Consider the following 24,686-nt stretch of genomic DNA (forward strand, 5'->3'; position numbering starts at 1 on the left):
AACTTGGCATCTTGCCTTGGAAGCAAAGCATATAGGCCAAACAAAACCTTCATTTTCACTGCTTAGAACAACGGTCAATTCTTTAAAGTAATTACTTAGGACAAATTAAGAGTTTAGATTCAGGAGCCTTGAGGTACTCAAAAGATTATGGAAAATGGGGGGGAGGGGCATTTAAAATGTCCCTGGGCTATGAAAGGCCACACCCCACAGTGGTCTGGTGTGATTCTGATAGACACGAGTGAGCTATTACCAAGTGTGCACTGTATGATGTCAGGGCACTAAACAGTAGGGGCCTGTATTCCATGTATGCTCTATTTTAGCCTGGTGGCCTTCTTTTAAATAGAGCAGCTGCTTCTTTTTTAAATGTGTGATTTCCTAAATACTTTCCCCTTGGCAGCAGCTTAATTTTTTAAGATAATGGAGAGTAAAGAGTTGTTACTCCATCATCAACTGAGGACCGATGGCCCCAGTACAAAACATGAAGACAGTGTCCAGAAGAGAGGGAAGGCAAGGGCAAATCCCATGCCTTTGAGCTACTGCATAAGCTGTCGGGTTCTTGGGTGTGCAAGAAGAGCAGTCTCAGATACACACTCCAAGACAGTACATAAATTCATTCAAGACAGGAAGTGTCCCTTAGCCCAGTGCTACTGGGCAGATGTGGAAAGGGGAACTTTGAAAAGGATCCAAGTGACTTCTATTTAGGAGAGTTACTAAGAAATAGCTGTGGGGGTTGTAGGAGTACCATTTTCCTTAAACAGTGACTAAGGAATCATAAAAGCAAGCTTACATAGCACTTAGCACAAGCCGGGCACTGTTCTACATGCTATACACGTGCTGGTTTATTTAATCCGCAAAACAACTTTCTGAGCCAGGTACTGTCGTGATCTCACACTATAAACTGGGGAAACTAAGGCATCAAGACATTACATTACCTGCTCCCAAACACCCAGCTAGTAAATGTAAAAGCAAAAATTCTGGCTTGGTTCTAGAGACTCCACCCTTAACCACTTAACTGCTAAAAATAAAAATACTATGTGGACATAGAAAGACAAGAATGTAAAGGCTAAGTGTCATTTTCTCCAAGTGGTGGGTTTATGGTTAGTTCTTTTTTTTTTTTTTTCAGTCTGTATTTATTCCAAATTTGTGCCATGCATTGCTTTTGTAATAGAGAAAATAAAAAATGCTGCTTTAAAATCCTGACCCTAAAATCTATAACCTCCAACAGGCTGTGAAGAGCATTGCCTTGAAGGGCCTTGGAGTAGAAATAACATAAGCAGCCTACACTGCGTGATTTACTAATGACCAGACTTTATAGGGTAATACCAAGGAAAAGTGACTCAAATGTGTACCTCTGCAGTCCTGTAAGCAGCCAATAAACTGTCTACCCCTTACAATCTCACTTGGGGCTGTGTAAGGTGACAGAGTCTCAAAGGAAGAATGAATTTTCCAGGTCTAACAACCCTGAATGGAGTTCAATATGATGGTCGAGCTTAGCAATGAAAGGACACAAATACACTTTCACAGAAAACTTCCCTTTAAAAGTCATAATACAAAAGTCCATTGTATATCAGTCTGTATCAGCAATGAACAATTGGGATTTGAAATTTAAAAGTCAGACAATAATCCAATTTAATTCACAAAATACATGTAAGGTGGTAGCACATATAATGGATGTGGGAAGCAACTACCATTCTAAAATCTGACCAAGCCAATTTAGACATAATTTGAAGAATACTCTCAAGGTTTATCATAACAGGTATTTAACATTAATACAGTTAAAAGGGCACAGATGCAGAAGTGACAAACTAAAATTTAGAAAACTATCAGTTTAGACCTCTTGTTCATCCTCAGAGAGAACAATAAGTGCCTTACACAATGCTGATAACGTCTTGTATCGGTTACCTTACTTTTTCCTTATTCTTGTCATTTTAATAAATAGCCAGATTTAAAAAAAAAAAAAATTAACCCTCTTTTTAAAAGTACGCGGATTGCTGATGGGAACTGAGGCCTCATTGTCCCAGGTTTCTGTGTCCCTGTTAGGGTGAGGTGTTGAAATGGGCATGAGCTGCTGGTGGTGCTGGCAGAAGGCGCTCAGCTGTCTGCCCTCTTCAGAACTGCCTCTGGAGGAGTGCCACCTTGAGCAAGTCCTTGCCTCTTTCCTGGGAAGCCACATCCAGCAACTCTTAATGCAGCTCTATAAACCTGGCCTCTAGCCTATACTGGGGACCACTCTGCAAGGTCATTTCCACTTCTGAGCTCCACAGGGGTTTGGCTGACGCCTCAGCTGAGACTGCATCCCATCTCAGTTCCTCCGCCTACCCATCTTGCTTCCCTCCCTTTCCTTCCATGCCGTGTGTCCCCGAAAATAAGACCTACCCCAAAAATAAGCCCCAGTTAAGATCTCAGCCAGACGGACGCATTTAGTACGTTATGACGATGTTCCAGAAGATGACATGACTGTATTTGAATAAATGTAGATTGTTGTACATGAAAAAATAAGACATCCCCTGAAAATATGCCCTCATGCGTCTTTTGAAGCAAAAATTAATATAAGACTCGGTCTTATTTTCAGGGAAACACGGTAGGTGTTGATCCCAGGACCTAAGAGCTGCCGGGGGATGTCGCCGGTGGCTCGGTGTCCACTTCACAGCAGGAACTTGACACTAGGGGAGGAAGAGCACAGATCTCTGGCTGCACGTGGTCCCTCTGCCACACTGACTCCACAGGCCACAGCCTTAAAGCCCATCTCACAAATAGCACAGGGAAGGAAAAGGTGCCATCTTCCTCACACAGATTCAGGAAGTGGATCCAAGAACAAAGAGGAGGCTTTTGGAAGACTGGCAGGGGAACACAACTGAAATTCGGGCGGGGCTTCAGCGGACCACAGGAGGCAAGACGGCAGCTGCTGAGCCCACTGTTCGGTCTAATCCCCAGAGCTGTCCTGCCCCTGGTACCACAGTCGTACCATGTTAATTAAATCATTCTCATTAATTCAGTCTGAGTGTAAATTAGGAAGGAATGAAGATAAATTAGGTTTGAAGGCAGCTAATGCATTTAACCCCATGCTGCTTATTTTGCAGCCTAACAAAATAATGTTGTTAAGGGAGATAACAAGGCCAAAGCCTTGGGCACAGCTTCTTAACAGCATTAAAAATGAGACCTTGCTTTGGTGTCACAAGGCAGAGGAGAAGACCAGCTCCCAGAGGCGTCCCAGACTGGCCTAACATTTTGAGTGAGGTGGTGGCCATCGAAGAACACAGTTGTCTGTAGCATTTCCTGAGTTGTCTGTGACACGGATATCTAAGATGTATGTCGTCATCCAGTTTGATCACAGGCCTGCCTAGAGTTCTTCTTGCACAGATATAAGACTTGCTCATCTTTTCTTCCCGTGAGTGAAGTGACGAGAGTTACCCTTAGGGTTGGCTGAGAAATGTTGGAGAAATAACACAGTTTGTGTTGCTGTGGTCATAACTATGCTAACCTGCAAATCCCTTTCAGCTGTGAAATAAACATTAGACAGTGTACACAGGCTGAAAACTTTTCACATACTGGTTTAAGCAAACCAGTGTACAGTTTGTAGGAGGTCATTGACCACACATACGTTTTCCCCCAAATGCAAGTTTAGTTCCTGTGTTTCTCGGCAGGAAAATGTTTTCCACTTTCATAGCCCACTTAAGCTAATTTATTTCCCCAGCCTCCATGTTGCTTATCTCCCTGAGGCAGATGAAACCAATATATATGGTCACTAAACAATACATTTCAAGATTTTTCCAGGCTACAACTTTTTTTTCCCCTTCTCTGTTCTTGAAGCATAGAAAGGTGGCAACGTTAGGTAGAGCAGACACAGAAAACTGGCATCAGTGGATAATGACACAAGGCAGAGGAGCCCTGCCTACTTACCATAGCTATTTTCAAAGAGAAGTAAACTTTGCTGTCTCCTTGTTTAAGGACACTGCAGTTTCCAGGTGGTAAAGATGCAACAGACGCAGATGCGCCTGTTCTTAGCTCAGTGGCTTCCTCTAACAAAATCTGCAACTAACCAATTGAGCTGTGTACATGTTTTATTTCTAGGCAGGGTCACAGACGTGAAGTTCTAGGTAGATTTGGTAAGTGACTGAAGTAGAAGGAAATACTTACGAGAGCAAGTGTTAATCTCCTAATTTTAACAGTATTTTCCCCAAAGGAAGACATTAACATTTAGTGTTCAAGACCAATGTGCTTGCTTTTTCACCCATCACCTAGACAGACAAAACTCTCCTCCGTGATGCCTTGAGGCCTCCTGTCAGCTTCCCTCACACCTTGCCACAGGCTACGAAAGCATGTTTTTAAAACTATGTGCAATGGCTACATATTTCCACCTCCCATCTTTTTAGCACCTATCTCTGATGTCCACAGTGTTTCTATTCGTTTGGTATCCGTTGATTTTATCCACATCTCCTTCAGAAACAGGGTCTGCTCACAGCACCCCTCTCTCTTCACCTCACAGCTCCCACAGTCGCTCCATGTGGGTCTTACTGTGAATTGATCCAGCTCTCTCTGGCTTTGTGAAGCAGTCCCGAGCTGAGACTCTGCATAAAAATTTAGAATATGGAAACAGATTTAAAGGCTCATGGTGAGCCTGACGACTTAATGCTGACAAAGGACTTCAGAGGGCACTGTCTTTCTTTGTTTGCAAGGAGCGCAATTTCTCAATGCGAATAGCAGGTAAAACCACGGGTAAAGAAAAGTGGGTTTATAATAAAGAACCGACATTTTTGATTTCAGCAGTCTTTGGATTCTGGGAGCGCCAGGCGCAGCCTCCTCAGCGTATTTAAATCATTTCTGCGCCTAGTATTTGGGGGGAGTGGGGGTGGGGGGTCGGAGACCGGCAGGGACGGAGCTGGACTCGCGCCTCCCTGGGCCCAGGCTTCCTAGTCTGTAAAAGCAGGGGGCCGGACCGCTCATCTCTCCAGTTCATTCATAGATTTAATTCCAAACCCTAATTAAAGAAAAACAAAAAAACCACCAGACGGTTTAGCTCCCGGTGGAAAGACAAGCCCCTAGTGCAAAGATCAAAAATGGGTTCGTAAACAGTGAGCGACACGCGACATTACTTTTCAAATCGCTTTCCTTTCTCTTGGCGCGCGGCCCTTCAAACGTGTGTGCGGGGCCGTTTCGTTGCTGAACTTCAAACTAACAACCGAGCGATAAAAGACAGGACCGGCCCCGTCCGAGAGGGCGACGGAGGAGGCTTTATCTCCTGCGAGAGGAGGCGGCGTGGCCGCTGCTTGGAGCTCCTCTCTTTGAATCAAGCCGCCGCGGCGATTGGCTGCGCGGCACGTGGGCGGCCCGGCCGGACGGTCCCGGGGCCGCGCGGGGCACAGGCGGGCTGCCCTGGCCGCCCCCGCCCCGGCTGTGGACGCGAGGGCACAGGGGGCCCGCGCGTGGGGCTCGAGTCCGGCCCCCCGCCAGCGAGAAACTGCGGCCTGGCTTCGCCCAGCTATCACTGTCCCCGGAAGGTCCAAACTTGTGCCCCTTCTCTCGCCACTGTCCTCCCTCCAGATGTGCCACCCAGCGAGCAGGCTGCGCGCGCCCAGGTTGCCCGCCGCGAACTCCCGCCCGCGCCTCGCCACCCTTTCCTGAGCATGTGGCGGGCTCCGCGGCGCGGAGCGCACAGCCCGGGGCCGCACTGCCCTGCCCGGGGTCCCTCAGCTCCAGGACTGTCCAGGGGGCGCAGACGCTCCGACCCGGGAAAACGTGTTTCACTCGCGGTCCCCGAGGGTTACAGCTGCTCGCTCATGGCTGGGATACCGCGTCCGCTTTGTCTGTCTCCACTCTGTGCAGCGCCCGTCCCTCGCTTCCTCTCCCGATTAACTCCCCCGACACGCTCCTCTCCCTCTCCTCTCCTCTCCTCTCCCTCTCCTCTCCTCTCGCTCTCCTCTCCTCTTCCTCCTCCTCCTCCTCCTCCTCCTCCTCCTCCTCCTCCTCCTCCTCCTCCTCCTCCACCTCCTCCTCCACCGCGGGCCGCTTCCCAGCGCTTCCTCCCCCCCCCTCCCTCCCTCCCTCTCCGTGTCACTCCCGGCACACGGGCCCTCCCCCCGCCCTCCCCGCCGCGCCGCCCCACTTATAGCCCCGCGCACGCCGGCCGGGCGCAGACTGCTCCGGCAGCCGCAGGAGGCGCGTCTCGGTGGTGGCGCTGCGGAGACCGAGCCCAGACGCCAGGCGGCCGCCGGCGCGCGCGGCGTTTTCTAGCTCCCTCCCCCGAGTGCACAGCCCGCCTCCTTCCGCAGCGCCTGCAGCCGCGGGCTCGCTCTCCCTCCCGAGACTCACTCCAGGAGACACTCCGTGGGTCGCGGGCAGAGTCCGTGGCGTGCGGATCGTGCGGCCGAGGCCAACCGCCAGCGGTAGCCGGCCCGCGAGCCAGCGTCCCGGGCACGGTCCTGTCCTCGCAGGCGCCCCATGCGCGCTCCTTTCGCCCAGGCAGGCGCCGCCGCTCCCCGGGGCTGAGACGTCCGCTTCTTCGCCTCCCCTCCCGGCGACCGAGGCGAGACCCCAGCTGCTTGTGCACTGTGGCCAGTCGCCACTGCTGTAAGTTGACCCCACTGCCCCGGACCTGTTGCGGGCGCCGCGGAGTTCAGGGACCGCTTGGCCTGCGGGGGTGTGTTCGCGAGCGGTGTGCTCGCGCCTGGGAGCCTGGGGTGGGGAGCTGTTCTGGGGGCGGAGACCTCAGTGTGGCCGCTAGGCTCCCACAGCAAGCAGGAGCCGGGCATCGCCGGCGGGGCCTCCTCTCTCCGGCGCAGCGCCGCCCAGAGCTGCGGGGGGGACCGCGGAGCAGGGCCCGGGTACGACCGATCTCCGCCCCCCCCCTCCCCCCGCGGAACACAGCCCTTCCCTGGGAGTGGGGGTCCCCCTGCCTCCAGGACCCGGCCGGCGGCACTGTTGTGCCTTCCCGGCACCAGGGAGCTTTGGGGCCACGCGAAGACACTCCTCGTGAGGGCACATTCACTGCTGCGAAACGTCTGGAGGGAATGAATGAAAACTGTTTTTTGAAAAATTAGTTTCTTCTCATGCAAGTACAGTGTTTGGCTTTTAGTGTAAGATTGTTAGTTTCGAAGGGCAGGAATTGGTGGGCGGGGTGGGGATGAACCATTGAACTTGTTCGGCATGTAATTTGGTGTCTCCCTGAAAGGCATGGCCAGCGAGTTAAAGAGCGTTGCAAGTGTTACAGAGGACTGCATGCTGAAATGCTTTTCTTGTTAACAAGGTCTTTATGATGTTTCATTGTTACCAATAGTGCAAATGCCCCAGAAATTCTCCCTAGTTTTTCCTTTGATTGCATTGAGATCAGGTTTAAAAAAAAATAGAGATGTGACTGGTCGCGCAGAATTGGAGGCAGAGAGCCTAAGTAAGGAGCGTTAAGTGAACTGAAGTTACTGTAACTAGAAGCCCTTTTGATGTTTGCGGTAATAGCAACCCTTTTCTCATCTTCTTTGTAGATGCAGGTTAAGCATATGTGCACATTTTTTGGACACACTTGGCATGCAAATATTATTACTCTGGGGGCTTAGAAAATGCCGGAATGATGATTCATTTTATGTTGAAGGTGTGCCTACTGACTATATAAGTGGTTTCTGCTGGTATTGTGATGTTTGCATAATTTTAAACCAGAAAGCAACTCGTTTCCCTTGGGTCTTCAAGTTTACCTTTTATTTTAATCAAATACTGTTGCAAGAATGTTGGATTTTGATTGTGACAGGCTTCTCCATCTGGATGGTATCCAAGATGACAGGCTAGGTTATTGTTCTGGCTTTATTAGCCAACCTGGAAAATACAGGAACATCAGTGCAGGATACATAGAGATGCAGGTCCTAGATCCTAAGGTCTTCTGAAGTCTCCTTAAGTGTGGGGCTGGTGGTGAGTGGTGTTTGGCACCACCTGGCATCCAATGCTCAGAGCAACATGTTCTGGGCCTCTGGGGTTCCTGCTCAAGTTGCTTATGTACCTTGTGCAGGACTCTCATTCTTCAGTCAGAGTTGCATTTGCTCTTGGCCTGAAAACTGGCAGCTTTTGAGATTGCTTTGGAAACATTAGTTTGAAAAACTGTGTAACTACTCATTTGGAATTTTTGTAAGTTTCTGTCTTAGGCATATGAGTATTTATTCCATCTTTTGAGGTGCAGGCTTAAAATCCTGCTCAAAGTACTTCAGGTGGGAAGCACAAATTCAAATGACAACTTCAGTGGTAGAGCATCGGTGATGCTAAAACATGTTTTCATGCTTTGGAAACCTGGTACATTCACATAGGGTCATATCCATTGTTCTCCCGACTGGTAAAATGGAGTGGGAAGACTGCTGAGGCTTAGCTTGAGGTGGGGGGTGAAGAGACTAATGGGGACTAATGGGTGCTTTGTGAAGTCTTGGTAACACCAGAGCCTAGGACTTGGTTGCTTATTTTCTTCCACTAAGCCATGTTGAACTGATAAGGAAAAGTTAACATTCCAAAAATAAAGAAAAACAAGTTGCATCACCTAATGGTATGTGGCCTGTGTGGTAAGGGCAAGTTAGGCACCTGCTTTTGTTGTTTTCAGTGATGTGTTATACAGCTGTTCAGGGAAGTGCACTGTAGTATCTAGCCCATGAATCTGTGAGAAGTTCCTAATTTGCATTTATTAATAATTCCTGGAATATAAATTACACATAAATATCTGAATGGTTGAAAGAAACAAGCAGGCCATGGGTTTCAGCAGTGCTGTAAGGACTGGCTGGACTATGTCTGAAATAGACACAGTAACCACACAGTTCACTCTCCTGGGATACACAGCTTCCTTCGCAATCCTTTGACAGGCAGGTTCTTGAAGGCTTTATTCCTTTAAAGTAATAAAGGGGGGGGGGATCATGTTCAAACATCATATTCAATTTTTGAAGCTAGAGGGATTTCCTCTATCTTTAGCCTACAATTTACTTCCGGAGGAAAGCCAATGATCGTATTAGATTCTGCCATAATTTCAATTTAGATACTGACGAAAGCACTTTAGTTAGCAAATAAATTCTAGGGTGGCCCTAAGTTAACAATGGCTGGTAAAATACACACTCACATGCATATACACATACATATGTGTGTGTGTATGTTTTGATTTAGATAAAGCAGTGTTTGCATTTTGAACTCCTTATGTATGGGAGCCAGCATTAGTAGGTACATAAGAATGGTCCTGATGATGCACTGTTCAATCAAAAGAGAGGGACAGACAGATTCTTTGTTCTTGCAACTGGTTTCCCAAGAATTGAGGTAAAGCAGGAAGAACAGAAAAACAGCATTCAAGAGTATTCTACTCAAAATATTCTTCCTTTTATGTGCCCACATCCTCATTTTGGAAGCTGTCCAGAGCAAGAAAGATGCAGGGTGATTGTGTTCAGAATCTATTCTGTGTTTTCACGAAAGCCTGCTAGTCGGTACATGGTGATGTTTATGTTGGGCCTCTGTTAGGACTCTGTACTGGTGGAGCTGTCTGGTTAGAAATGATTTGTAACATTTAAATAATAGTCGGATCCTTGTAGAAGTTGCCTAAGCCTGTGATTTTAATGTTACATTTCCCATTGACTGTATATTGCAGGGAGACCAGATCTTACCAAAGGAATTCTTAATGGAATTAATTAGTAGGTATTTGTTTTACACATGGCTTTATGTTGCATCGGGCATTAAAGCCGGTGCCTCACCTGGCATTATGAGAGCTGGAGGCCTGGCATTTTAAGTGGCCCACAGTGAATCAGCTGGACAAAGGAGCTGTGAGAATGAGACTTTGCTCCTCTTGGCCTGTGCTGACTTACATTCTCGAGGACTTCAGTATTCTGAAAGTTGGCAATCAGGTTTTCCAAGATGAACCTGCTTTCAAGCAATGACTTTTTTTTTTTTTAACAGTGTATAGTTCAAATAGCTCAACAGTATTACCATGAATGCCTCTCCTTATAGGTAGTTGTCTCTGACTTTGTAGAGGAATGGCGGTCCATCATTCAGAACATTAGGCAGCGTAACTGACAGCAAAAGTTCTGTGTTCTCCGTCCAAAAGGGTTGTTGCTTTCTTCTGCTGCGCTACACATCAGGAGCACCCTGTTCAATGGTTTTGTTTTGTTTTGTTTTGTTTTAGGCGTAGAAACAAAATGTCAGTCAGTGTGCACGAGAACCGGAAGTCCAGGGCCAGCAGTGGCTCCATTAACATCTATCTGTTTCACAAGTCGTCCTACGCTGACAGCGTCCTCACTCACTTAAACCTTCTACGGCAGCAGCGCCTCTTCACCGATGTCCTGCTCCATGCCGGAAATAGGACCTTCCCCTGTCACCGGGCAGTGCTGGCTGCATGCAGCCGCTACTTTGAAGCCATGTTCAGTGGTGGCCTGAAAGAGAGCCAGGACAGCGAAGTCAACTTCGACAACTCCATCCACCCAGAAGTCTTGGAGCTGCTTCTCGACTACGCGTACTCCTCCCGGGTCATCATCAATGAAGAAAACGCAGAATCACTGCTGGAAGCTGGCGACATGCTGGAGTTTCAAGACATCCGGGATGCCTGTGCCGAATTCCTGGAAAAGAACCTGCATCCCACTAACTGCCTGGGCATGCTGCTGCTGTCTGATGCTCACCAGTGCACCAAGCTGTACGAACTTTCCTGGAGAATGTGTCTTAGCAATTTCCAGACCATCAGGAAGAATGAAGATTTCCTGCAGCTGCCTCAGGACATGGTAGTGCAGCTCTTGTCCAGCGAAGAGCTGGAGACAGAAGATGAAAGGCTCGTGTACGAGTCTGCAATTAACTGGATCAGCTATGACCTGAAGAAGCGCTACTGCTACCTCCCAGAGCTGCTGCAGACAGTGAGGCTGGCTCTCCTGCCAGCCATCTATCTCATGGAGAACGTGGCCATGGAGGAACTCATCACCAAGCAGAGAAAGAGCAAGGAGATTGTGGAAGAGGCCATCAGGTGCAAACTGAAAATCCTGCAGAATGACGGTGTGGTAACCAGCCTCTGTGCCCGGCCTCGGAAAACTGGCCATGCCCTCTTCCTCCTGGGAGGGCAGACTTTCATGTGTGACAAGCTGTATCTGGTAGACCAGAAGGCCAAAGAAATCATTCCCAAGGCTGACATCCCCAGCCCAAGAAAAGAGTTCAGCGCGTGTGCCATTGGATGCAAAGTGTACATTACTGGGGGGCGGGGGTCTGAAAATGGAGTCTCAAAAGATGTCTGGGTTTATGATACCCTGCATGAGGAGTGGTCCAAAGCTGCCCCCATGCTGGTGGCCAGGTTTGGCCATGGCTCTGCTGAACTGAAGCACTGCCTTTATGTGGTAGGGGGGCACACGGCTGCAACTGGCTGCCTCCCAGCCTCCCCCTCGGTCTCGCTAAAGCAAGTAGAACATTATGACCCCACAACCAACAAATGGACCATGGTGGCCCCACTCCGAGAAGGTGTTAGCAATGCCGCAGTAGTGAGTGCCAAACTCAAGCTGTTTGCTTTCGGAGGTACCAGCGTCAGTCATGACAAGCTCCCCAAGGTTCAGTGTTACGATCAGTGTGAAAACAGGTGGACGGTACCGGCCACCTGTCCCCAGCCCTGGCGTTACACAGCAGCAGCTGTGCTGGGGAACCAGATTTTTATTATGGGGGGAGACACAGAGTTCTCTGCCTGCTCTGCTTATAAATTCAACAGTGAGACTTACCAGTGGACCAAGGTGGGAGATGTGACAGCAAAGCGCATGAGTTGTCACGCTGTGGCCTCCGGAAACAAACTCTACGTGGTTGGAGGATACTTTGGCATTCAGCGGTGCAAAACTTTGGATTGCTACGATCCAACGTTGGATGTGTGGAACAGCATTACCACCGTCCCGTACTCGCTGATTCCCACTGCATTTGTCAGCACCTGGAAACATCTGCCTTCTTAAACTCAGTACATCCTACAGAAAGTGAGCATGAGGTAAGAAGTCCGTTGAGCTCTAAGTATGCATGTAATTAAGCGAGCTGTGCAAGTGCAGATGTGGAGTGAGATGTGGTCCATGTAGCCTATCCTATAGAGGTGCTACAAAGCTATAAAAATAAAAGAACTTGCACCACAGAACTTAAACACTTGTGTTGATCACAGCTATACCCCTCACCCCCCTCACACACACACACACTATAACATGTGTCAGCCAGTGATTCTCAGCCTTTACTGAGCCTCAGAATCTCCCAAGGAGCTTTGTAAAAACTGCCCATCCCAGAGACTAGGTTTCATTGGTCTGAGTGAGGCCCAGGCATCAGCGTTTTTAGAACCTTTTCCAGTGATTCTTTTGTTCAGCCAGGTGGAGAATCCTTGACCTATGTTAATAATGCCATCTCGTGCTTAGTGAGCCCTCACTGTGTCTGGAGCTGGGCCCTGTGTTTCTCATACATCATTTCATTTACCCTCACATCAACCTTGTGAGAGATTATTACTAGAACACTATAGATGAAAACACGTCGTGCACACAGAGGTTAAGTAAGTTGCCCAAGGTGATAGAGCTTACTTAGTAGGCAGAAGAATTGGTCAGGAAATCCACACAGGCAATCTGGCTGCGATGGCTGCATGGCTGCGAGCGTTACCACTTGAATCTCAGGCTACTACCACATAATAAACTTGAGCTTCCTATTGGTGTCACCCCAGGAGAGAGGTGTTGATATTCAAATTTAGCTTCCCCAAACCCTTTCTGGAATGAAGTAGGGTTTAAAATTTTGAATGCCTAATTTTTTTTCCTAGTTTGTGCTCTCCAAAATTATTTATTAGCTTATTTAAAATTTTTTTTCTCTCTACAAAACATTGCCCCTTTGAGGGTAGTTATTAACTTCAGAGGGAAATTTAGGTCTGTCCTTGTAAAAGGTGGCACTTGCATTGTATGAATTTGTTGGATGTGTGGATACACGGAGCCATCTAAACTGCCCTTACTGCCGCCTTTCAGAGTTAATCAGACAGGCCGACCCTATTGTCAGAGCTAACAAAAGTTGTGTTTCTGTGTCATATATCTGAGTACATAATGGTTGTCTTGTGTACTTAAGAGTATATAATACTCTTGGCTCAAATAATTAATAGGCCTACACAGTTCAGTGTTCGTGAAGCTAATAGCCGCTTCGCTGCTGTTAAGCATTCTTAGGATTGGCCCCAGGAATCACTTAAGCATGTCTAAATGCTGCATGGAGCATGCAGAGTGTGTTGATTTGTTTTGGTGATTCATGGGCTTATTACATTACTAATAATAGAATAAAATTAAAAACTTTGCTTTGGAGGAGCCACAGTGAAAACTAACTCATTACTTGGAAACTTTTGGCTCTGTTTTCCCTCCTATGTTTTACACCTTTAGAAGGGAGCTTTCAAAAGGAAAAGAGGATATTCAGGGTCGTTGCAAGCTAAGCGAAGAGGGGTTTTGCCTCATTTGTCTTTTCTTTCCTCATCTCTTACAGCTCATTTTAAAACACCCTGGAAATTGCTGTCGCTTTCACACTTAATCTTTCTATTTATTTCATTTCTGCAGTTATCTCCTCCAGCCTATTCCAGTTAGTAGAGTTCTTAGTAATGTTTCCTCGGAATGAAAATCCTTCAAAGGCGCAGGAACAGTCAGAAGCCTCTGGGGAGCGACTGGGCTAAGAGCGACCCACACCAAACTGGTTTTTGCAGCCTTGCTGGCATCTCAGTAATCCTGAATAAACAAGTGCTCTGAAAGTGGTTATTTCATTTGTGATATGGATGCATGACTCACCTCTAAAGCGAGTTTAAAGAACCTCCGAGAGTAAAGCATCAGTTAACAGCGCACTAAATTGGGTGTTAATCCAGAACTGGCTATTTGCATAGGAGAGCTATAAAAATTGCCAGTGATTGTGGCGGTACATCAAAATAGTAACTGGTAGGCTGGCTGGCATCCTTGGAGCAAGGTGAAGAAGTTGAAGCAGAGAGATGAGATGTGCGTTCTAGTTCTGGTCCTAAGCTGTGCAGGTTGGACCTTTCTGGACTTAGCTCCTTTGTGAAATGAGTGATTTGCATTATGCTTTCCCTAAGATCAGTCCCAATTCAGACTTGGGTGAACTGATAAATGAGGGGTGAAAAAGAAAGCAAGGAAAATACATAGCCCAGTGCCCGGCATGTATACATTCAGTGTTCAATACTCTTAGCTTTCTTTCCTCCCTCCAATTTAGACCTTAGCTTGCGATGGAATTAGCTTTATGGGGAAATGAGGTTTCTTGGACTATTATCTGCTTGTTATCTTTATACTTCATTTTTGGTGCCTCCTTTCTCAGCCCAGAGTATGTTGGCAAATACTTGAATTCACCCTCACCTGGGTATTTGAACCTCATAATGCACTTCCAGCCCCATAGAAGGGGAGCAAATAAAAAGTATTAGATTATATGTGAAATAACATCCTCTCTGCCCTTGGCGTGACCAGCTAGAAGGTCAAGCACATCACAGAAAAATTTGACAGGGCCAGGTTTGCCTTTCTAAAGGCGTGGGTCTGATCAAAGCCACACTTGCAGTTTCCCACAGGGATAACGTTGGTTTAAATGGCTGTAGTTTACTACACACAAGATAGCGTTAAAACACTTAAGCTGGATTGAGTGACTTAAGAGAGGTGCTGTGTAGGTATCCGTCCTAAACTGCAAAACCTTCTGGGGCATCTCTTTGCTCTCCAAATGTAGGTGCTAACCTAATTAATACAGTGGTAACAAAAAGTTTCCCCTGGTCTAAAAAGCTCTTCCACCAAGGAGGTTTTAACTGTGTCCTGCTGTTCCGTCAGCAGGTGGGAGGGAGAAAAAGGAAATTACTTTTGATTAGTCTCTGGTTTTCAGGAGACTGTGTGGCCCCAACCTGACAGCATTTAGATTTTGATTTGCTTTTAGAGTGTTAGAGCTGCCCTTTTTAGAGTTTTTCTTTTCTTTTGGTGTTTTTTTTTTCTCCCAGTATGCAACATCTTGAAATTTTATATTATTACAAGATACATTCTTTTGGCCTAATGATGATATATGGGTTCCAAGGAGGTGGGGGTAGACGGATAGAGGGATGACACTGTAGTCCAAGGAATGCCTTGAAAGCTTGAATCACGGTTAGGAAACTGCCAAAAGAAACAACTAATGAAATGAATCAGATTTCTGAACACACACAAGTGAGAAGAATTCAGTGTAAGTCAGGAGTGGCCCCTCCTGAATTCCCTTTGTCCAGACTTAGAATTATAGTGATAGGGATACAGATTCCTACCAGGGCGGGAAATGTGCTCCATGAACAGGTAGGGTGTGTGTTTGAAAGACAAAAGTCCTCTGTAAAATTTCCCTGTGCAAAAGTGGAACTAGCCCCATGAAAAGTCCAGGCTTCATGGTCTTGGCACCTTGAATTTATATTCACACTTGCCATTGGTGGATTCTGTAGGTAATTACGCTGCATACCATAGCTAGACTCCCGAGTGTGGACTGATGAACCTTGAGAATCAACTGCAGCCTTGGGCTGTTGAGACCTGCCTGGTATGTTGTCCCGTGAAAGGAAGCCAAACTGATTTTTGCCATAATGAATAATGGAGCTGCATTTAAGTAAGAGGATTAATATGTGCACCATCTATGTGGTGAATAAATTGAATTTGGAATCCTTTAGGGTAAATAGGCCAAGGAGGGTTTGCACAGGAATCTTTTCTTTGAGCCGCTGGCGATCCCTTCGCAGTGGCTCTGTTTAACCACAGAGAGGAATTACAAATGTTGGAAGCAGACGATGGCAACTAATGAAAGCACCTAGATGCATAGGTTGAATTTGAACCTATGTATGTTTAGGAAAGAAGTGAAGATCCTTCTTTGGACACTACTGTTTCTGTTGTGCCAGCCACCTGCATGCATGCACGTGTGTAAGCGTGTGTTGAAGGCAAGCACTTCACATATCTTTGCACAGTTCCTATTGAACCTGTAATTGACACCTGTAGAAGCAATCTTGTCCAGCTCTGTTCTGAGTTTAATTTTTTTTTTAGAGATTTTAGGGCTACTTTCAAAAATCTTTTTCTTCTGTTTTAGCTCACTCCGTTCAGTGACACGCGATGCGATTTCTACTTTGGAGAGGCCAAATTTAATGAAGAGAAACAAAAGAAAAAGGAAAAGAAGTTGCTGTGAGACTGAGATTGTACGATCAGCTGCACCTTGTAAATGCTCTGACTGGACATGAAGGAAAGGGATGGGGGAGGGGTGGGATTTTCCGTGCAAGTAGCACATGGTTTAAATATGAATGAGTGAACCTATGATCTAGTCCTTGTCTTGTAATTGTGGATTAATGTCAGCGTTAATCAGCCCCTCAAAGGGAGAGAAAAGCCGGGCCTTTTCCCTTGCTGTACCATATTCAGCATTTGATTTCCATGGGCTCCACCATTTATGTGTAAAATTTGAAATGGTTGTCACCTCTCTCTGAGGAGCAAGCCTGAAGCCTCCACACCAGCTGCTTTTGGAGATTGAAAGCCCAACTGTGGGGCTAGGAGGAAAGCTGGCAGTGCAGGCTGCAGAGCGAGGGCCACTGGACTCTGCTCATCTCGGAGGGGTTGTGCTCCCCAGGAAGGTTTCTGAACAATGGGGACATTGTTGGGAGCCGTTTGGTAGATGTTCTTTTCTATTTATAAGTGACTTTAAACTTTCCCTTGGCAGTTAAGAAATTTGTTATAGATTTAGCTATTTATTGTCGGATGCCTGCATGCTGAAACAATGCTTAGAGTTGTCTTCACGTGTATGGATGTGTGTGAATGGTTGTATGTTTTGCACAATTTTGTGGTTGTTGTGATGTGCTTTGCTGCACAAAAATGAAAACTTTGGAGTTACAATTTGGAATATAACTGGAGGGTGGGTTGGGAAGGGGAGGGATTTTGTAAATGTCAAGACAGGGAAAGATTACAAAACAGAAATTTAAATGAACATCCTAGAGGTAGAGAAAGCATGGAGGTCACTTTTCTTAGACTAACCAACTTTTAATCGGGTTTCATGGGCTCCGATCATGCTGATGGCTCATGGGGTGAGGGAAGGCGTCTTTCTGCCCCTCTCCTCCCATCTTATTCACCTCCGTCAGTCTCAGCTACTGAAATTTACAAAGGACCAAATTGCTTTGCCATTTTTTTTTTCTTTGTGTAATAACCTGAAATCCTGGAAAGTTCTATGGAATAGTTCTGTATATAGAGCACAGGTAAAAGCATAGTCCAAAGTTTATTTATTTATCTATTTATTACCCTGTGAATGCTTTGCCATAACCATGGTTAACAGGAAAAAAAAAAACAGAAGAAAAAAAAACAACTATCATATATATAAATGAAGTCACTCGCCAGATTTGCTTGAGCCGGATTCATTGTTCTTTATTCTTGCTGTACAATTTAGCAAGCATGACAAGTTCTCCAAGACAATAATCACGTTGGTACAATGTATACTTTAGTGCTCACCCATAGGTAAGTCTCTAAAAGAAGTCTTTGGTGCACAAAAGTGATACATTTGGCCACAAGACACCAAAGAATTGTAAGCAGTGGCCCCTGTTGAAGTTTTTCGGGATAGTTGGGAATCGGTTGTGAATACATTCTTTGCTAGTTTGCGTGCTTGTTGACTAAACACGTGCTGTGGTAGGTGTTAGTACTAGACTCACATAGGTGCTTCCTCCGGTGTCTGGGGAAGACCAGAGTTTGCAACTCTCGCACTGCTCTCATTGATGTATCTCACTCACATTACTGTACTTTAGAAAATAGGGTTTAAGACTGATGACAACCTTTTTTACATTGTGACTGTGCTTGCATTGTCTAATGGCAGATAAATCCTTAACATTTCTCTCTACCTGAAAACTTTAGGCTAATTGTACATGTCCTGTCTGTGCCATGAATAAGGGGCCTATAGTTGGACCCAAATAAATGAGCCGTTGGAATAAAAGAATCACAATACTTTCCAGCAGTCAGTCTTTCACTCCTAGATGTGTCCTAAGCAATGCAAATGTGTAATTGTCCCCTGACGGCATAGTTAGGTGTTGTTATATTGTAGCAGTTACAGCTCGGTAGTTTATGGTGCAAATCTGTCGAGATGTGTGTGTCACTGCATGGCTTCTGAAAGCAGGATGAATTTTCTGCAGCTGTTTCGAAGTTGTGGTCTGTCCTTGAATCCTCTATTAATTACTATGTGTGAGCCAGAGGGAGCCATGGTCAGGGTGGGCCCCCAGCCTGCAGGGAACTTTCTGGGCTCCCCCTCTTTGAATTGATGTAAGCATTTGCGCTCACTACTTGACCATTCTCACCCTGTGAAATGTCTCACACTTTGAAGCAAATACAATTCACAGCACAGTGCATACAAAAACCTTGGCATAAGACAGAGAAGGTTCTTCTTATTCTGTGGACTGGTTGCTGTGGAAACGGATAACAAAGGGCAGCCTTCCACTTCTGGTATAATTGTGTAGCCCCCTTTTCTCTGGGCCTGACACCTGTCTGAATAAGAGTGATTAGAGCTGAATAATATCCCTCTCTTAGCTATTGAATATGTGGTTCACGTACAGAACTCTGTGTAAGTTGAAGAAGTGTTCATGCTCATATGTACTTGTTTCCTACTACTACATTTTTGAGGTTTTGTAAAACTTATTTTTTTTTTTTCACAATGTGAAACTGAAGGTCAAATAAATTATCAGAGATTTTCTCTTCACTGAGTGTGTGGGTCTTGACTTCAATACAGCATAAACTTAAGCATTGAAAACTTGTGCCTTTTCTGCTTTAATCAAAAGGAGGATCATTTCAGATATTTTCTGAATGTCTTTTATTTTACCGCTGAGTCACATCCCTTTATTAAAGCAATTTTGCACATGAAATAATTAAAATTTTTCACCTTTTAAGATATTTCTTTAAGCAAAGCAAAATACCAAAATTATGGGTTATTCATAACTTAGAATACATAAAGTCACGTACCATGCAACATTAAGACAGCCTACTTTGTTAGAAAGAGTTTAGCTATGTATCCCTCACATGGGTTATATTTGGATAGTAAAGCTATGAGAGAAGGGTTCAATCCTCTTTTCATCTGACATTGCCTTTGAAATCATTTAAAGAAAGTGGAAATATGTGCATATTATTTCCGTGTAACAGCACAGAAAACCATAAATTTAACCCCTTGGGTACACTTAGCTTCTTCCAATTTGAAAGTGACTGTCCCAGCTGGCTCAGCTTCACACCAGGTGAAGCCTTTCGTCCCTCCCTCATGATTGCTTAGTGTCACCATGAGATGGTCCTTTATCACTTGGGTTGGACCCTTCACTGTTTTAATGTGCAGAGTAATGTTGGGCATAATCTTTTTTGGATAGAAAATAAATACGGCCTAATTAGCAGTCTGGGAGAGCTCACGAGTAGGCAGAGTGCAATTAGGGCCTTGGACGTGGACCAAGAAGCCAGCGCAGTCGCCTTCGGTGTTACAGAAGGATCACTCAGTTCCGGGCTGGGTGAGGCTGGAGTAGAGCCAAGCCTCGGGAACAAGTGTCGGAGTCGTTGGATCCCAAGCCCACAGAAACTGGTGACAACACCATATATGACACCATGTGACAGGGAAGAAGGGACAATTAGCAGTTGGGAATCTGACATGTGGAACTTGCATGTTCGGCAAAACTTTGATGTTAGTCCTCAGAATGGTTGAGAATGGTTCGTTGAGAGATTATTGGGAACCTCCAGAGTTCTTTATCATCTCGGTTGGGACATGTAAACACATTGAAATAAAGAAGATACTGCAAATTCTTGCTTTCCATTCTCTTGGACATTTTATATCAGACATTCAGATCACCTAAACAGTGGTGATATTAGTTTAGATTGCCTTGGACTGCATGGGATAGAAATCTGGCCATGGTAGGTAATCACAATGGTAAAACCATCTGGAGGCTGGCAGTCCAGGGCTGAGACTAGACCCCTGCAAGGCCATCAGGGGTCTGGACTCTTTCTTCTGCTTTGCCATCTTGAACGTGGGCCTTTGGTCTTCACTTTGCAGAATGTAGCTGTACCTCGTGGCATTACTTGTACTTTCCAGGCAACAAAGATGAGGACAGACAAAAGGGAAAAGGCATGTGCCTTTCCTGGGATAGTAATAGTTTTTCCAGAAGGCCTGCCTAGAAGACTTACAGTTATCTCTTATTGGCCAGAAGTAGGTCACATGAAGTTCCAAAGAAATCAGGAGGCTGAGGAGAAGAGTAGTTTTATCAGGGCATGGGGCCAACCCACACAAAGATGGGATTTTTGTTAATAAGGATGAAAGGGAGAACAGGCGTTGCTTGGGTTGGTTGGGCAACTGCTGCACAGGGTCTGTTACAATGGATAATAAAGTGTCATTTAATGCAACAATAGTCCTGTTGATTGAGTGGTTATAATGTGCTACCGTGTTTCCCTGAAAATAAGACCTAGCCAGATAATCAGCTCTAATGCGTCTTTTGGAGCAAAAATTAATATAAGACCCAGTCTTATTTTACTGTAAGACCGGGAATATAATATAAAATATAATATAATTACCCAGTCTTATTTTACTATAAGACCAGGAATATAATAGAATATAAAATACAATATAATTACCCGGTCTTATTTTACTATAAGACCGGGTCTTATAACACCCGTTCTTACGTTAATTTTTGTTCCAAAAGACGCATTAGAGCTGATTGTCCTGTTAGGTCTTATTTTCAGGGAAACACGGTAGGGACTGCACTGAGGACATGTTTTTCAATCATCTCATTTAACTCTCACAACAAAGGTAGATAAGAATAGAGAGGTTTCCTAACATCTCTGAGCCTCCGCTCCTTTATCTGTAAAATAAGAATGATTAATATCCTCTATCTAATACAGAGATTTACTAATACTATCAAGCTCAGTGCCTGGTGCATAGTAGGTTCTCAATAATTTTTAGCTGTCATTTTTAAACACATCTGGGAGAAATACACCCAATGAATCTGAATCTGAGTTCCTATTCTATACGAGGGATTGTGTTGAAGCTTTGCATGCCCATCACCTTATTTCATCCTCACAGCAATCTGAGGAGAGCAGACACGGCTATTACCCCCATTTTGTAGATGAAGAAACAGATTTTGAGAGATTATCTAACTTGCCCAAGGGAGTGGTGGAACCTGGATTTCCAGACGTGCTCTCTGACCTGCTCCTCTCGGTCCAGGAATGTGGAGGATGGTGATTCATGGGGCTGAGGCTGACTGAGGGAAAGCCCAGGCTGCCTCAGGTCCTTCATTTCTGGGAAGACTTGACTTCATGAAAAGGTCTGAGGAAGCCTGCAGCTGATGAGTCCCACCCCTGGACATAAGGACTAAAGAAGCACATGGAAAGAGTCTAAGCAACATAGAATGTTCCTTGACCACAGGTTTCTGAAGGAAAGATTGTAGAGAATTTAAAAGGAAATGGAGGCCCCTGGGCAGTTGTTACACTTGATAATTCATTGAGCTGTGTGCTTACTTGTGCTTTGTGTACTTTTTTGTTTGTATAATGACCATTGACTGAAAGATTGAATATACAAACAGACGATGGCCAGACCACGATAAATAGAGAGCTCTGACCCACAACTTGCAGCAATCAGCCCAGGAAACAAACCTGTTACCTATAGTAACCAGTTCAGGAAGCCAGCCTGCAATCTACACATCAGACTTACAGGGAAGTCAGACCACTATCTCTAGCAAGTGGTCCAGCAAGCCAAACAATGACTCCTGTAACAATGGACACAAAATGGCCAGTACTTGGTGAATAACCACTACTTTCCCTAATTTTTGACCCTGCTTCCAGCTGAGGACCAACCAGAGAAAGCCAAATATGCGCGCCTCTCCATCACATAGGAGCCCCCTGCCTCCAGCTTCCCCTGCCACCAGCCTCCAATCAGGGCACACCTGGAGACTTCCCTTTTCTCCAGTATAAAGCTTTCCCATCCCACTGCCTCTCTTTGCGTCTCTGTCAAAACGCCAATGACAGTGACTAACTCTCTTGCTGTATAGCAAGCTCTGAATAAATAACCTTTGCCTATTCTCATTGGTCTTTATTTTTACAGATAAATTTTTGTCAAATAATTAAATATTTCCCAGAAAAAAGGTTCATAAAACTGAAGAGGGGACCAACATTGTGGGTCCTGGGTAAGCTGGGTTTTCAGAAGGACGCTGTTTTCAGCTTGAATGTCAGAATAAATGAAATGTACACAATACATATAATATGAGAAAAATGGATTTTGAGGTAATGGGGTTGAGATTAGGGCATCTGGTTTGCCAAAAGGAGAGCAGTTGCTTTGTTTAGGAATATTTTGAATAAAGTGAGAACACTTAAGTAAGTTTTACAGCCGTATTCATAGTGCACATAAATGTATGAATAAATGCAAAACTTAGCAGTTAATTCCTGGTCTTGCCTGTCACAAATCTTAAGTACTTTGCCTGTCTGACACATACTCAGCAAGCCATCTGTCCTGCATTTGAGTTTAATCACAGACAATGAATGTTAAAGCTCTGTTATTTGTCAGACATTGGACAACTATGTGCAAAACCTAACTTTCAGAGGAAAAAACATGTATATTGAGGCATGACCATGAATTAAAAGCAATTTGACTAAGTAAATTATAAATCTACCATAATCTCATCCAGCTCTGTTTACAGCCCCAGCTTGCTTTGTGAGTCTGGGGGAAACCAAATGAGACAAAGTTTCTGTCTTTCTCTCTCTAGTCCTGTTTCCTTGGCAACCATAATCTTTATCTGAGCAAAGATGGGGGACTGCGTCAGAGGAAAGGCAGTTGGAATTTCAGCAAAGTCTCTCACTAATCCTTCTCTTGTGTTATCAGATGATTTGTTTTGTTACGAAAAGTTATTTTATACCACTTTTTAGATGGTGCTGGGAGTGTATATCAGATATCCTAGAAAGGCCGAGAGGATTTTTTTTTTCTTCACAAGATATGCTAACATTGTAACCACAAAGATGAAATCAGCCTCTTGGTACACATAAACTAGGCACCTGCAAAGTGAGAACTAAAGTCTCTCTCTCTCTCTCTCTCTCTGTCTCTGTCTCTCACTTTCTGGTTCTAACATACACCAGTACTACTCTATCTTGCAAACACCCGTGTCCCATTCAGCCACCCACATACATTCTGTCCAAGGCATTGTGCCAGGAGAACTATTCTGAGAGAACAAATCTTGGAATTTTGAAATCATTTATATACTCTGAAGGGAAGGACAGGAGAAAGAGGGAAAAGTGGAAGATACTTTCAGGGAGATGTGTCTGGTAGGAGGTGGCCCACTTCACATCCCTTTCTAGTACTTCCTGAGAGTTCAAGAGATAAAGGGAGTCCAACCAGCACCCTCTTTCAAAATGGAAATACCTAAACTCCATTTTGAGGGCTGTTGGTCATTTACACATTCATATGATAAGGCCACTCTGAACGGGGATGTGGGGTGGGAGTGCTGATAAGCTGCATCAGGGAACCTCGGGGGCTCTTGCCTGAGTGGTACTCACACACTAAGGCACACCCCGGGGAGTGCCGGGGAGTAGGGGACCTATAGGTGGTAGTCGCTGGTGGGAGAAGAATGAGAAACGGAACATTTTACTTCAAAATATTATCATTTGGGAGGAGGGAGAGATGAATATGTAGAGCACAGATTTTTAGGGTCATGAAACTACTCTGTATGATACTACAATGGACGATACGTGTCATACCTTTGTCAAGATTCGTAGAAGGTACAGAACCAAGAGTGAACCCTGATGTAAACTATGGACTTTGGGGGATAATGATGTGTCAGTGTGGGCTCCTAACACATGTCGTTTGTAACAAATGCGATGTGGGATGTTGGTGGGCAGGAAGGTTGTGTGTGTTGGGCGGGTGGGAGGGTGGGGACTCCGAACTTTACTCTCAATTTTGCTGTGACCTAAAACTGCTCTAAAAAATGTCTATTAAATATCCTCTCCAAATTACATTAAAAACAAAAGAGTCTTTTATGGGACATCAAATAAATTGTTTAATCTAGTAAAGCATACCATACATACTATATATGAAATGTTACCATGGGTGGACTCCATGTGCTGGAAATGGAGAAGACTCTTCCTCCCATTCCCACATTCGTGGTCCCGGGACCTGGAATCGGGCTCAGGAAATGGAGTCATGATGGCTAACTGGGGAACCCAACCACCAATTATAATGTCGCCGCTAGTAGGATGCATGTCCCACATTCCAAGCTACCAACTTATAAACTCACAGTCAGAACCAAATCACTCATAACGTAAACATAGTCTGTATTTTGGCAAATACCTACACATGAATATCTGCACTTACAGTGTAAATGATGATTCAATAATTTTTATTTCTGCCAATTTTTTCCCCTCCACAATACTTAACGTTCAAAACTTATATATTTTATTTTTCGGGTATTTCTCTGGAGCAGAAAACTAGCTTTATACATGGCAGTATAGGTATATAAATGCCCATATGTGACTAGAAATGTATTTCTTCATTCATTGGTTGTTGTTTGCTAGAAAAAAATTTTTTTTTAAACAATCAGGGAAGGGATCGTTATCCCTTCCCTGATTGTTTAGATGGAAAGTAGAAATTGTTCAAAGAGATAAACCAAACCATTTGGGAAGAACAATGGGTCTTTCCAAACATTCTACTAGAACTGATTAACGATAGCTGGGGGAAGGAGAGCGTTGCTCTTAGCTGACAGTAGGTTGGTCTTGCCAGTCTGTGTCAGGGCAGGGCTCCGCCAA

General features: G+C 45.0%; 1 protein-coding gene across 1 annotated transcript; it reads left to right on the forward strand.

The window, feature by feature from the left end:
* Positions 1-6,125: 6,125 nt before the first annotated feature.
* On the forward strand, positions 6,126-17,233 carry ENC1 (ectodermal-neural cortex 1). The gene is made up of 3 exons (XM_081053179.1): positions 6,126-6,567; positions 10,121-11,935; positions 16,009-17,233. Exon 2 carries the CDS (start codon positions 10,134-10,136, stop codon positions 11,901-11,903), a length of 1,770 nt encoding a protein of 589 aa, XP_080909305.1. The 5' UTR covers positions 6,126-6,567; positions 10,121-10,133; the 3' UTR covers positions 11,904-11,935; positions 16,009-17,233.
* Positions 17,234-24,686: the final 7,453 nt, after the last annotated feature.

Source organism: Rhinolophus hipposideros (genome assembly GCF_964194185.1).
Source record: "Rhinolophus hipposideros genome assembly, chromosome: 7".
NCBI classification, from domain to species: domain Eukaryota; kingdom Metazoa; phylum Chordata; class Mammalia; order Chiroptera; family Rhinolophidae; genus Rhinolophus; species Rhinolophus hipposideros.

Bases quoted from the DNA above. Each gene is read 5' to 3' on its own strand.
- ENC1 (XM_081053179.1), top strand. From the start codon at position 10,134: ATGTCAGTCAGTGTGCACGAGAACCGGAAGTCCAGGGCCAGCAGTGGC.